The 15,493-nt window shown below is 43.9% G+C and overlaps 1 protein-coding gene and 1 pseudogene across 1 annotated transcript in view; both read right to left on the minus strand.

Moving 5' to 3' along the window:
* Positions 1 to 10,465, minus strand: part of LOC118357767 (twinkle mtDNA helicase-like) — a 62,953-nt pseudogene extending 52,488 nt beyond the window's left edge.
* LOC118357604 (semaphorin-4G-like) overlaps positions 8,031 to 15,493 on the minus strand; it is a 63,266-nt gene continuing 55,803 nt past the window's right edge. Inside the window, exons 10-16 of the mRNA XM_035734888.2 lie at positions 14,606 to 14,744; positions 14,001 to 14,223; positions 13,697 to 13,812; positions 13,442 to 13,596; positions 13,153 to 13,214; positions 10,406 to 12,495; positions 8,031 to 8,642 (exon numbers count right to left, since the gene is read on the minus strand). Coding sequence (XP_035590781.1) covers positions 11,477 to 12,495; positions 13,153 to 13,214; positions 13,442 to 13,596; positions 13,697 to 13,812; positions 14,001 to 14,223; positions 14,606 to 14,744 — 1,714 coding nt within the window. The 3' untranslated portion in view covers positions 8,031 to 8,642; positions 10,406 to 11,476. The remainder of the gene's footprint in view (positions 8,643 to 10,405; positions 12,496 to 13,152; positions 13,215 to 13,441; positions 13,597 to 13,696; positions 13,813 to 14,000; positions 14,224 to 14,605; positions 14,745 to 15,493) is intronic.

Raw genomic sequence — 15,493 nt, forward strand, 5'->3', positions numbered from 1 at the left:
GTGTCAGTCTGTGATATCTGGAGGATTTCTCCTGTCTTATCCGGTGTCCTGTTTGAATTTAAGTATGCTCCCTCTAATTCTCTCTCTCTCCCTCCCCTTCCAGAGGACTACCTTGCCTGATGACTCCTTGCTGTCTCCAGTCTACGTGGTCTTGCTGCTGCTCCAGTTTCTACTGTTCTGCCTGCGGCTATGGAACCCTGATCTGTTCACCGGACATGTTACCTTGTCCCGGACCTGCTGTTTTCGACTCTCTCCCTACCGCACCTGCTGTCTCTGCTATGAAAAGCTAACTGACATTTACTCCTGAGGTGCTGACCTATTGCACCCTCGACAACCACTGGGATTATTATTATTTGACCCTGCTGGTCATCTTTGAACATCTTCGCCATATTCTGTTATAATCTCCACCCGGCACAGCCAGAAGAGGACTGGCCACCCCTCAGAGCCTGGTTTCTCTCTAGGTTTCTTCCTAGGTTCCTGCCTTTCTAGGGAGTTTTTCCTAGCCACTGTGCTTCTACATCTGCATTGCTTGCTGTTTGGGGTTTTAGGCTGTGTTTCTGTAAAGCACTTTAATATAAAAAGGTCTTTATAAATACATTTGATTGATTTGAGTCTCTCTACTAAATAATATATAAACAAGGTAATCTGACACCTGTGAAGTTTCATTGGCCAATCAGAGACAAGTATGCACACCAGTCTGAAGCCTCAACATAATTTACCATCTCACGACACACAGGTGATGAGGGTAATTTAATCACCTCCTTTGTCAATGATTAAAGCCATATTGACTCACAACAGGAATCTAACACAAACAATATACATTTACTCCTTAAAGGACCCCAGGACAAAGAAGCTAAACATTGTCCACCAACATTCACTCCTTAAAGGACCCCATGACAAAGAAGCTAAACATTGTCCACCAACATTCACTCCTTAAAGGACCCCAGGACAAAGAAGCTAAACATTGTCCACCAACATTCACTCCTTAAAGGACTTAAAGCACAGAACTGGCTCATCCATACATACAATATACCTTTAATACTCAGGTGTAGGTTAACTACATAGGCCTCCTGTACACGCATGATCATGTATGGAAACTCAGAGCAGAAACTGTTTTGGTGAATTACAAATAGAGGTCGACCGATTATGATTTTTCAACACCGATACCGATACCGATTATTGGAGGACCAAAAACCCGATACCGATTAATCGGACGATTTTTATTTATTCATTTGTAATAATGACAATTACAACAATACTGAATGAACACTTATTTTAACTTAATATAATAAATCAATAAAATGAATTCAGCCTCAAGTAAATAATGAAACATGTTCAATCTGGTTGAAATAATGCAAAAGCAAAGTGTTGGAGAAGAAAGTAAAAGTGCAATATGTGCTATGTAAGAAAGCTAACGTTTCAGTTCCTTGCTCAGAACATGAGAACATATGAAAGCTGGTGGTTCCTTTTAACATGAGTCTTCAATGTTCCCAGGTAAGAAGTTTTAGGTTGTAGTTATTATAGGAATTATAGGACTATTTCCCTCTATACCATTTGTATTTCATTAACCTTTGACTATTGGATGTTCTTATAGGCACTTTAGTATTGCCAGTGTAACAGTATAGCTTCTGTCCCTCTCCTCGCTCCCCCCTGGGTTCGAACCAGGAACACAACGACAACAGCCACTCTCGAAGCAGCGTTACCCATGCAGAGCAAGGGAAAAAACCACTGCAAACGTTTGAAACGCTATTAGCCCGCGCTAACTAGCTAGCCATTTCACTTCGGTTCCACCAGCCTCATCTCGGGAGTTGATAGGCTTGAAGTCATAAACAGTGCAATGCTTGACGCACAACGAAGAGCTGCTGGCAAAACGCACGAATATGCTGTTTGAATTCATGTTTCCACGCCTGCTTCTGCCTACCACCGCTTAGTCAGATACTTAGATACTTGTATGCTTGTATGCTCAGTCAGATTATATGCAAAGCAGGACACACTAGATAATATCTAGTAATATCATCAACCATGTGTAGTTAACTAGTGATTATGATTGATTGTTTTTTTTATAAGATAAGTTTAATGCTAGCTAGAAACTTCCTTGTGGAGTGCAACGAGAGAGAGGCAGGTCGTTATTGCGATGGACTAGTTAACTGTGAGGTTGCAAGATTGGATCCCCCGAGCTGACAAGGTGAAAATCTGTCGTTCTGCCCCTGAACAAGGCAGTTAACCCACCGTTCCTAGGCCGTCATTGAAACTAAGAATGTGTTCTTAACTGACTTGCCTAGTTAAATAAAGGTCTAAAAAATATTTAAAAATCAGGTTGTTATGAAAACTTGAAATCGGCCCTAATTAATCGGCCATTCCGATTAATCGGTCAACCTCTAATTACAAACACCCTTGTCTGCATCTCCAATTCTGATCATATGTTTGACAAAAGCGCTTCACGTTTAAATGAGGCAAACAAGCAGCAATGTGGTGGGTCAGCTATCTTTCAATTATTACTTTTCAACGGTCATTCATTGACAACATCCATATCATGCTAACCTTATTTTACATAACTATTTTCACCTTTAGATAACAGCTTTCACCCCACCTTTCAGTCACAAAAGCAAGCACATTCTCCAATCAGGTGACAAATCATCAATATTAAGCAATATTTTTTTTCTGGATATTATATCATACTAACTGTACCATAAACGGAAACCCAAATATATTTTTCTGTCATATCATATCAAATCATAACATAATACATTATATAATGCCATACACCGAGACCCTGTACTTTGCTTAGATCAATGAGTGTTGTCTGTCCTCCATGGCTCTTCACCTCTCCGTCTGTCGTGCCCTTCCCTGTTGCAGGAGTCTTAACAGCTGTTAGCGTTTTGGTAGCTTTGGGTGGCCTCTCCAAATTCACTAGTTTCTCATTTTTAACCATTGTCTCCTTCTTTACCGTTGTCTCCTCCTTCTTTAGAGTCTATCCTAAAGTCTCCTCCTTCTCTGAGCCCTCCCCCTTGTCACCTTTGACCTTTCTCAGCTTGTACCAACACACATTGATTAAAAATACTTTGGTGACAGTGTGTGTGTTACAGTGAATCTCTTTGATTGAAAAATGATTTGGGTCTGTGAAATGAAGATATATACATGCAACTGTTGTTGATAACGTTGTCACAAACACCCCCTATTGATCAAACAAGGAGAGGCACCCAACACTGACAGGTTTAATAAAAACACTGCATGCTTTAGAGAGGCATACAAGGAAAGAGCGTTATATTGATGTCTATATTTATATAATTCAGAATTAGATGTAACCCTCCACTCACTTTGGCTGTTCCAAAGATGGATTCAGTCTAGTTCTCTGTTGTCCTCCTCCTTCCTGGGTTGGAGGATCAGAGTGACGTTACATCTGCTGCTGGTGGCAAACTTCCTGAAAGCTCCGATAATGTCTTCCCGGAAGGCCCATCATATGAGGTTGTCAATGATCACGTGACTGATGACATAGCGGTAGACAGCGTGTTGCATGGTGTCCAGCACAGACCTGCAGAGGGAGAGAGAGGAGGGAGTTATTTACAACTCAAGCAGTACAGTACACCTATTGATTGACATATCACTCAACACTTTCAGAGGACTCACTTGATGTTCTGCTGCCCATGGAAGGTCATAAAGTAGAGGGGTAGGTCCTCAACCCTGTCAGTCCACGTGTCATACTGGTCCAGGTTCCCCTCCAGCCTATGCATGACGAACTGGGTCAGCATGATCTAGGCCAGGCGCACGTTGTTGATCTCAAAGGTGCCCCACAGCGGGTTGACACCCTGCATGCACGGGTCCAGGGCAAACTCACTGATGAAGGTGGTCTTGACGCTGCCCGTGGTTCCTGGAGGTCAAGAAAATATGAGAGGTATGGTACAGTGAGTTCGAGGCACAATCGACAGACGGATCAATTGCTTAGTTTTACTTTTGTTTTGACTTACACAGCGAAGCAATATTCCCACTCAGTCTAGTCTCAGGTTAAAAATCAATCCCCCATTTGAAGAATATTCTTCCATAGCTAACTATATACTTCAGTGTAAAGCATCATGACCAAATGTCAATGTGCATGATACCTGTGAAGACAGTCAGCTCCCCCTTTTGAAGGGCCTTCATTATCCTGTTGAGCTCACTCTAAGTTAAGAACAAATTCTAATTTACAATGACAGCCTACCAGGGAACAGTGGGTTAACTGCCTTGTTCAGGGGCAGAATGACAGGTTTTTACCTTGTCAGCTCAGGGATTTGATCCAGCAGCCTTTCAGTTACTGACCCAATGCTCTAACCACTAGGCTACCTGTTGCCCACCCACCTGCTCTGTGTTGGCTAGCTCCCCCAAAGACATCCTCCCTGAGCTGCCTGAACGACACAATGGACTTTTGGGTGGCGGGGATGAAGGCTTTGACGATGCAGGTCAGATTCCTGCCCTCGCCCAGGGCCTCCCGGGTGCACCAGTGAGCGGCGCTTCAGGCCCAGCTTCCTGGAGAAGATCTTGGAGGCCTCCCAGGAGCGCATGTCCCCTCCCAGCCACAGGGTGACCCGCTTGAACTGCTCCAGGTAGGGCAGGAGGCAACCCTCCGGGGAAGCTATCCAGTGTTGCAGTTTGTTTAGCCTAGCCAGCTACTGTAAATGTCCAATTTGTGTTTATTAGCTGCCTCTGTCAGTAAGTTCACATGTTTTATCATATTTTGGTATGATTATGTGTTTCATTTCAAGTAACTAGCTGCAGGCTTAAAGAAACATCAACTCATATACTTTGCATAGAAACCCAAATAAAAGCATTTAAAGTGCATTCAGAAAGTATTCAGACCACTTCACTTTTTCCACATTTCTATAACACGTTCTGTTACAGCCTTAAGTTAATATAGCTTAATTAGTTTCCCCCCCTCATCAATCTACACACATTACCTCTTAATTGACAAAGCAAAAACAAGGTTTTAGAATTTTTAGCAAATTTATACCCCCCCAAAAAAAAACTGAAATATCACATTTACGCAAGTATTTAGACCCTTTGCTATGAGACTCGAAATTGAGCTCAGGTGCATCCTGTTTCCATTGATCATCCTTGAGATGTTTCTACAACAGTTGCGACCCGTCATTCACCTTTTTTGAGCACCACAATTTTAGCTTAACATTTTTTATATTATGATTATTTTTTAAGTGGAGGGGTTGCATGTTATGCATGTTATTTTGACATTAATACGTGCCACACATCAGTTTGCAAACAAGTTAAAAAATAAAATAAATAATTGAGTTAATAAAGGGACAGCTTTATGTAGGCCCTAGCAGTTTGTGGGCACCATTTGTCACCATTATAATGCAATTAATGTATTGTTTAGTGTTGTGTTTTGTTGTGTAGTGTAGTGGCTTTAAATAGATGGCATCATGATGCAGGAAAATGATGTGGATATATTGAAGCAACACCTCAAGAAGTGAAAGCTTGGTCGCAAATGGGTCTTCCAAATGGACAATGACCCCAAGCATACTTCTAAAGTTGTGGCAAAATTGCTTAAGGACAACAAAGTCAAGGTATTGGAGTGGCCATCACAAAGCCCTGACCTCAATCCTATAGAAAATGTTTGGGCAGAACTGAAAAAGCGTGTGCGAGCAAGGAGGCCTACAAACCTGATTCAGTTACACCAGCTCTGTCAGGAGGAATGGGCCAAAATTTACCCAACTTATTGTGGAAAGCTCGTCAAAGGCTGCCTAAAATGTTTGACCTAAGTTAAACATTTTAAAGGCAATGCTACCAAATGCTAATTGAGTGTATGTAAACTTCTGACCCACTGGGAATGTGATGAAAGAAATAAAAGCTGATATAAATCATTCTCTCTACTATTATCCTGACATTTCACATTCTTAAAATAAAGTGGTGATCCTAACTGACCTAGGACAGGGAATTTGTACTATGATTAAATGTCAGGAATTGTGAAACTGAGTTTAAATGTATTTGGTAAGGTGTATGTAAACTTCCGACCGTATATACAGTACCATTCAAATTTTTGGGGTCACTTAGAAATGTCCTTGTTTTTGAAAAAAAGCTAATTTTTTGTCCATATAAATAACAAGAAATTGATCAGAAATACGTTTAGACCTTGTTAATGTTGTAAATTACTATTGTGGCTGGAAACGACTGATTTCTTATGGAATATCTACATAGGCGTACAGAGGCCCATTATCAGCAACCATCACTCCTGTGTTCCAATGGCACGTTGTGTTAACTAATCCAAGTTAAAAGGTTAATTGATCATTAGAAAACCCTTTTGCAATTATGCACAGCTGAAAACTGTTGTCCTGATTAAAGAAGCAATAAAACTGGCCTTCTTTAGACTAGTTGAGTATCTGGAGCATCAGCATTTGTGGGTTCGATTACAGGCTCAAAATGGCCACAAAAATAAAGTCTCAACGTCAACAGTGAAGATGTTGGCCTTCTAAGGCAGAGTTTCTCTGTCCAGTGTCTGTGTTCTTTTGACAATCTTAATCTTTTATTTTTATTGGCCAGTCTGAGATATGGCTTTTATTTGCAACTTAGCCTTGAAGGCCAGCATCCGGGAGTCGCCTCTTCACTGTTGGCGTTGAGACTGGTGTATTGCAGGTATTATTTAATGAAGCTGCCAGTTGAGGACTTGTGAGGCATATATTTCTCAAACTAGACACTCTTATGTACTTGTCCTCTTGCTCAGTTGTGCACCGGGGCCTCCCACTCCTCTTTCTATTCTGGTTACCTTTGGTGCCGGGAGATGGCCGCCGTTTTACGGTATCCTAACCAATTGTGCTATTCAGCTGTATAAGGAAATAAGCAAACAGGAAACCACTTACTCAGAGGCGGCGCTCCTAGTGGCAGGAAACTTTAATGCAGGGAAACTTAAATCAGTTCTACAAAATCTCTATCAACATGTTAAATGTGCAACCAGAGGGAAGAAATTATAGATCACCTGTACTCCACACACAGAGATGCGTACAGAGCTCTCCCTCGCCCTCCATTTGGTAAATCCGACCACAACTCTATCCTCCTGATTCCTGCTTACAAGCAAAAATTAATGCAGGAAGCACCAGTGGTTTTCTTTAAAAAATAAGGACATTTCTAAGTGAAACTTTTGATTTAAAAGAATATATTTTTATAGCTTATTGTTTATTTGCTGTTAGTCAGCACCTCTACATACAAAGTTTTTTATTCAATGTATCAGTTTGCAAACAATGTAATTAAATGATTGAGTTAACAAAGCAGCATACAAATATGATCTCTTTTTTGCTTTCTTGAGTAAGACAGCTCCAAAATGCAGGTGTTTCATTCAAGCTCAGTGCTTTCTGTGGTGGTGGGCAGCCAGCAGAAAATACAGAGCGTAGGGGTTGGTAATCTTCTCTAGTTGCGCTGTAATTGGCTCAGTGTTCTGTCACTCGTGGGGGCACTACGCCAGACAAGGATCCGCTGATAGCCTGTTGTAGTAGTGGTAAGGATTCACTCTATGGTGCTGAAAAGAAAGCTCTGCTGTTGGGACAGCTTTGTGTATGCCTTCACAGTTTGTGGGCACCATTTGTCACTGTTGTGATGCAATTCATGTATTGTTTAGTGTTGTGGCTTTGCTAGAACATTTTGAGTTTGCCCCACCAAGATTTACATGCTAAAATCGCTACTGATGGTTATACATCATCTGCGGTTGTGAGGCCTGTTGGACATACTGCCAAATTCTCTAAATCGACATTGGAGGCAGTTTATGGTAGAGAAATTAACATTCAGTTATCTGGCAACAGCTCTGGTGGACATTCCTGCAGTTTGCATGCCAATTGCACATTACCTCAAATCTTGAGGTATCTGTGGCACATTTTAGTGGCCTTTTATTGTCCCCAGCACAAGCTGCACCTGTGTTATGGTAATGCTGTTTAATCGGCTTCTTGATATGCCGCACCTGTCAGGTGGATGGATTCTTGGCAAAGGAGAAATGCTCACTAACAGGGATGTAAACAAATTAATGCAAAACATTTGAGAGAAATGAGCTTTTTGTGCGTATGGAACATTTCTGGGATTTTTTTATTTCAGCTCATGAAACATGGGACCAACACTTTACATGTTGCGCTTATTTCTATTCAGTGTAGATTGTAAAGTATTAGTAATTTCTACATCGTGCCAGAAAACAACAAAACACATAACATGGATGTAGCACATGGATGTAACACTTTACAAGGGTATACTGAATGTTCTTATGTACAGAGCAAATAAGTCCTCAGAAGAGGTATAGTGCAAATGCGTCTTTTAGTCATTGTTCACTCAAATGTATTCTGTAGGTTCATGTCTAAACCTTGACTTGAATGTCTGTATGGTGTGAGTGCCTATGTTTGTTGAAATTAGTGTTCCACACTGTTTATGGGGATACACAGTATACTGAAGGTGTGTACTGGAGGTATACAGTATACTGAAGGTGTGTTTTGAGTGTAGCAGCCAGCATGTTTGCCATTTGACCATAAGTAGCAAGTACAGTACAATATCCATAACCGCATCCAAATTCACTGCCAGTGGAGATTGGACACACTGATTGTCCTTTGGTGTGTTTTGAGCAGACAGATCATCAGGGTTCGTCACACACTTCATCTTCCATTCACCAGCTTCTCCATCTCCTTGTGTATCTAAAGACAGAAAAAATATCAAAAAACAGAGAGACTTTTAAACATAACACCTGTAATGAGAAATGACACACACGAAAGTTTAAATGTTCAGTTTGTTCTTTCAACTTTGAATATTCATCCTCAACTACCCTCATTGTGATTGCGCTTATCGATACAGCGTTTATTTATTTTACACGAAGAGACAATAAGATAAGGAAAACACATTCATCAGGCTCGCTTGACCCCCGCTGTAGACAAGCTTTTATACAACATTAATATAATGGTCCCGTGACAGTTTATTTTACCCTTCCACGAGACACCTTGAGGAAACCATGTCCAATGCAACACCTGTTATAGTGCATCAATATTCTAATCAACCAATAAGAAGAGTCTGCTCGGCTATTATAATGACCAAGGTCTTTGTTATAGCCCAGCACTGAAACATCTGATTCCACATAACTCATCACCAAGCCCTCGATTGGTTGAATACAGTGCTGGGCGAGAACAAAAATGTGCACACCCTGTCGGACCTCCAGGACCAGGGAACAGGATGTAGAAACACTGCAGTAGCCCCTTTGCAAAGACAAGGTCACAGGCTCTGTTTGAAGGCCATGCTTAATTGATTGGAGGGCTATCGTGGTGGTTTGTGAACTCAGCAGGCTCCTCTAGGGGAGAGGGGGAATAAGAGAGGAAGAGGGAGGGAGAGGAAGGGTAATGGATGGAATGATGATCCTCTAGCGTGAAGGTGTGGAGGGGACAGGGAATAGAAAAGGGAGCATATACGGATAGAGAGGGTGGGAATAAAGAGAGGGGGAGGAGGAGGAAACCTGCTGATGGTGCAAAGCATCTCCTGTCCCCCTCCACACGCACACAAACACACACTCCCTCCCTCTCCTACTCTATCAGCTCACTGCATCACTGACCAGGACACACAGGTCAAATGTTTCCTGTGCCGCTTGGCCGCATACGATAAAGTCTGCGCAAAAAGGACAACAAGCCTTAACTTGGTGTCTCTATGGAGTCCAGCCCAGGAGTGATGAGCGCTGCAGTTACTGTCAGCGACGTAGTGACAGATACACAAACCGGCGTGCTCTGCTGCGAGCCACAAGGGAAGCCACAGGGCAAGAGCTGATTCAACACTTTACTGTGGTGAGGAGACACCTCTATTTAACACGGCCAGCCTTGATATGTTTATAAAGCATCGACTGACTGGCTGCTGGGAGATACGTTTCAGTCAACTTGTTACTAAGCTGGATGCGCCTGAAATAGCAATGTATTACCTATATAGTGCACTACTTTTGTCCAGAGCCCTAAATAGTCCCTATAGAGAAGGATGCCATTTCAGTCTCTGCCAATATTTGTTTTGGTCAGAGTGGACTCTCTCTCAAGGCAATGGAGTATATCCCTGGTTGTTGCTAGCGTATGTTGTTATTGAGTTGACACTGATGTCACGTAGACATTGAGAGAGTGTTGCGGGTTAGGTAACAGTGACACAGGTCTTTTTCAGTGTGATGGCCCTACAGCTCATCTGGCTTGTGGCCACCAGCTTGGGACAACAAAGGACACAAATCAACCTGGGCTGGAATGAATATGTCTGCCGCTCTGCCCTTCATCTTTTATGGAGAGGAAAATGAAAGCTGATTTTGACAGAATCTGTTTGGTGGTGGTGGTGGTGGACTGATTTAGAAAAAAGGTTTAGATGACATAGTGTTACTGTACATGTTCATAGTAATTGTGAAGTATTTCAACAAGACATGCAGGGCACAGCTTTCTCTCAGTCTTACCTTTGCTTTCTTGTCTCCTGTTGGGCTCACACATTTCTGGCAATCAGGTCCCACCGTCATCGTCATCACCATCATCATCACTCAGCTTCTCTGATCAATCTGGCGAGAGATCAGTCCTTCATGATAGTCTTCATCCTTCAATGATAGTGTTAATCCGGCCAAGCTTAGATGAAGCCTGCTGTCTATCTATAATACTACTGTTTTACCTCTCTGACACAAAGATGCAAAAAAATCATTTCAATTTGGTTTCGCTACAACCATTTCAATTGCCATTATTTCCAAAGTTGCGACTGATGGTTGCCACAGAAATATAATTGGCTATTTACATGAGAACAAAAGAAAACAAAGATAAGTGTGTGTTATTGAGTTACGACTGAAATGTATTATTTGTTCAGTAGGCCTGGGTCTTTAAGAGCCATCATATAAGTACACTGTGTGGCACTAAACTACAGTAGCCATCGTTGTCTAAACTCAACAGTTCCGAAGATGGTCTATAATGTTCATACAGGCTTGAATAGTTCCTCAGTCGAACTCATGACCATCTTACTTCATGGTCATTGGTCATATGACCTGGACTCTCATGTCTGTGTCCCTTGTCCCACGATGCATCACAGCGCTCTCTGTCAGTATGTCAGCTGTCTAGACCAGCACTGAACCTTATCGTAATTGACCAGCTTCCACAATAGGGTTAGGGTCTGAGGTAGGATTGTAACTAACTTGTGTATGTATCATGTATTTGCTTGGAAGTTCATCAAAGGGTCCATGCACTATTACAGTGTGTGACCAAAATGGATACCATGACGATATCCATGACTGCTCCAGTTAGGGAAAGGTCAAAAAGTCCTCTTTACTCCAATGTTCAATCGTGAAATTATGTGGGTGGGCCACTCGTCTCGAGTCACGGGAAGTTGCACATTGGGTTTTTAGGTATGAATACTCCCACAGGTCGCTATGGCACTGGGTAAACTAAAGCTGTATAATACAAGTTAGACCTCACTGCCTGTTGGGGGCACTATTTTGTAGTTGGGTTAAACCAATAAACAGATCAACGGGAAAGAGCTCAAGGTGGGGCTAGACGGAGCTATCGTCGTCTGTCTCCTGGGGGTCCGGTTGCGTGTGCTTCCTCTTCTCCAGGATGCGGTTGAGCTCTTCGGTGAACGAGTGGTAGAGGGGAGACGTGCTCCCCTCTGGGTCCGTCGTCTGCCTCAGCAGCACGTAGCTGTTGCCGTTCATCTTGCGTAGGACGCTGGGTAATGTCGCAGACATCCCGTTGGTATACTCTGACGACGCGTACTCCGAGGAGGGCAGGGGTGGTGGCATTGGGAGCGGCGGAGCGGGAGGGGGCGGCGATTTCTCGGGAGATCCTTCTGCGGGCACGATCTGGAGGAAGCCACCGCCCATGTCGTCCATGTTGGATACTGACAGGGAGCGGCGTCCGTGCTCGCTTTCCTGCCTGCCGTTGCAGTGGCTGGAGATGGTCTTGAGCTCCAGGTGGGAGCTCCTCTTCCTCTCGGCTGCGGCCCCCGACTCGGGTAGCCCCTGCTGGGAGTACTTGCAGCCCTGGTATGGCCCCCGGCTGCAGAAGCTGACGTAGAGCAGCACTACGGTCAGCACCAGGCACAGCCCGCCCAGCACAGCCACCAGGGAAATATACACGGCCTCCATGTGCCTGTAGGTCTGGAACTTGGGTCCAGGGAGGAGGGGAGCCAGCAGGGAGGGCAGGGGCTGCTCGGTGGGGCTGCTGGGGGAAAGGGAAGGGCTTGGTGGGGCGGTAGTGGTGGTGGTTGATAAAGTGTCCGTCACGACTGTTGGCCCCACAGGGAAAGGCAGGTCAGGTTGCACCGTCACGGTGTACATCCTCACTGGTACCCACACGTCGTTCTCCACGGCGTAGCAGCGATAGTCTCCGCTCTGGTCGGGCCGGGCGCAGATGAGGAGCAGGCCGTCAGTGCCCACACGATGGCCAGAGTCGAGGCCGTAGCCCTGGAGCTGGTGGCCATCCAGGGTCCAGCGTGGAGTGGCCAGGTTGGAACGCAGATCGCAATGGAGGAGGACATCGTCCCCAGACATCACTGTACGCCTGCGGTGGACTACAGACACACACAGAGAACGAGACAGAGAGACACAGAGAGAGAGACACAGAGACACAGCAAGAGAGACACAGTGTGAGAGAGAGAGAGACAGAGAGTGAGCGAGAGAGAGAGACAAAGGGAGAGAGAGAGAGACACACACAGAGAGAGAGAGAGAGACACAGAGAGAGAGAGGGGGAGAGGGAGAGAGAGACACAGAAAGAGAAGAGAGACACAGAGAGAGAGACACACAGCGAGAGAGACAGAGAGACAGAGAGAGAGAGAGAGAGAGAGAGAGAGAGAGAGAGAGAGAGAGAGAGAGAGAGAGAGAGAGAGAGAGAGAGAGAGAGAGAGAGAGAGAGAGAGAGAGAGAGAGAGAGAGAGAGAGAGAGAGAGAGAGAGAGAGAGAGAGAGAGAGAGAGAGAGAGAGAGAGAGAGAGAGAGAACAAAGTCCAATCAAGACCCCCAACCCATTTCTTTGGTAGTTTTATAGTTAATCTCATGTTATTTTACACCTTTTTCCATGAGGCTGAGAGAAAATTCAGCCGTTTTAAAGCTCATTTCCTGTAATTCCGGCCCCCCCAAAAAATCCAAGCTTATGACGTGTTCATATGCTACACTTGTGGGTCCCCTCGCACTGCGGGGGCTGCGCCAGTGGTGTGTGTGTTCAGTTCATACCAACTCCTGTGCTGTTGTCACAGCCTCTTTTCCCCCCCTGTATATCCTGGGTTAGATTGGACCTGAATAGGAGCCAGAAGAATGTCAGTTCTCATTTATTATTTGCAGGCATACAGAAACACAGGAGTAAGTTGATTGGTAATTATAAATGTACTGTACAGTATATGGAATAACACAGAAAATAGAACAACTATTCTAAAGTCAACACAAAAAAATATTATAGTGAGATCATTGATAGAAAAGATCGATAGCTTCTTCTAATAAAATGTGTGTGTGTGCCTGCCCTCACCTGCTTGTGCGTGAGGAAATTTTCACACACAGCGCCCCGTCCCAGCCACAGAAGGGGTCCCGGGCAAACACACAGTCGAAACAGGACGTGTAGCGCTGGCAGGATGACAAGGGGACCTGGAGCACTGCAGAGTTGGAGCCAACATAGACACTTTCCTGTTGATGGATAAACGATGTTCAATACGATTTTGATAACACTGCACTCAAAGCCAAAAGGTATCATGCTTTAGAAGCATGTATGTGCCATGTGTAACACCTGTGCCTGGGAGATGACCATGTTGTCTATGGGCTGAGGGTTCACAAACAGCTGCAGCTCCTCTATGATGTGCATTTGACCTCCTATCTCCACAGCCCTGTGCAGCCAACCCTCATCTGCAGGGAAAAACAGACATATAATGTTCATATAACATTCATATAACCATCATAACCTTCATATAACATTGATAACTCTCATAAAACATTTATATAACAATTAATACAATAAAAAAACGGAAGTTAAATAAGTGTTCAACTATTCCTTCTGTACTATGTTTATGCATTATAAACCTAGCCAGACTCACCAGTTCCCAACAAGAGCACTGTGTAGACGTGTCGGTCCAGGGCTGCCACCCTGTGCACGACCATCTTTACGTAATTGACACTTCTCTTGAACAGTAGGGGGTGCTCTCCTATGGGGTGGACCTGGGTGGACATCAGTGGGTGCTGCCTCGCGAAGGCTAACACGTCGTCTGGGAGGTCACGGGACGAGTTGATGCCCTGGGACCTGTGCACGTCTGTCATACACTGGGCAGTGAGAGAACGACAGAGGTCGGAGAAGGAAAGCGAGCGAGAGAGCAGTCAATGCAGATCAGAAAAGAGTGAGTGAGACAGAAATAGAGACAAGGGTGCACCTCAATAGCATTGATGGCCTTCCTCTTCTCCTCTCCTTTCATACATTAGCATATAAAATAACTATAGAAAGACTGAATTAGTGAAAACCGTGTCTAAATACTGCTTTCACCAATTCAGTCTTTCTAGATGCAGGAAAGAAGACGAGGAAAGGAGGACACTGTGTAGAGAGTATTGAGATTGATCCAAAAGATAGTATGTAATGAGGGCAAGGGGAGAGAGGGAGGCATAAGGTTTTCTGTAGCAGGGAAATAGAGGGGTATTACTAGAGACTTACCGAGCCAGGCCTTGGTACTGGAACCTTCCCTGTATATTCCCTCCATTTGGAATCCTGCACCTCCATGTAAGGCCCCTCGAAGGCCCTCTGAATATCTGTGAAGGAGTACTGGCACACCGCAGATGCCTTGATATTTTTCCTGAGAGAGAAAAAAATGCACAAAGTCAGAGATTAATAATTCAACGTTACATCAACATTGAAGCGTTTGTTCTCTTGGAAAGTAAATACCACCTGCCACCCAGATCGAATTTCTAAATCCACGAGCACTCACCAAGAGGGAACATTTGAATAGACTTTAGTTAGTTTGTAGTAGATCATTCACTGAAAGCTGAAAGCTGTGGTGGGTGGGGAAGGGAGTGAAACTTTGGTTTTGGGCAACAGTCATATTTTCTTGTTTCTGTCTTGTCTACAACAGGGATATGGGGATTTGGGAGTATGTCACTGACAGGGGTAAGGTCGTCTTATCTCAGTAGTAAGCTTATGCTTTATTTGCATTCAATGTACACTTTAGTCATGTGCTCAGGGCCGGCGCCAGAACGAATCAATTGGATGGCCCTCTGATATCCATAGCCAGGCAAGTTTTTTCACAGGACTTCCTGTGTGCACGGGCTTGCATGTTATATTAAAGACCAACGAATCAGTTGGTTGGCCCTCTGATATCCATAGCCAGGCAAGTTTTTTCACAGGACTTCCTGTGTGTTTCAAGTTTGGGGAAGCTTACAACTTGTCCTACCATTTCTACCGGTCCAGAGTGAAATAAATTATTGTTTTATTGTGCACATTTGTATGGAACAGATTATTTTGAATAATAACGTTTTTGTTTCGCAAAATCATTGTCACGTGGTTAATCACGTGATACAAATCTAAAAGTTAAAGTTCAACGACGGC

Source organism: Oncorhynchus keta, chromosome 24 (assembly GCF_023373465.1).
Source record: "Oncorhynchus keta strain PuntledgeMale-10-30-2019 chromosome 24, Oket_V2, whole genome shotgun sequence".
Lineage (NCBI taxonomy): Eukaryota > Metazoa > Chordata > Actinopteri > Salmoniformes > Salmonidae > Oncorhynchus > Oncorhynchus keta.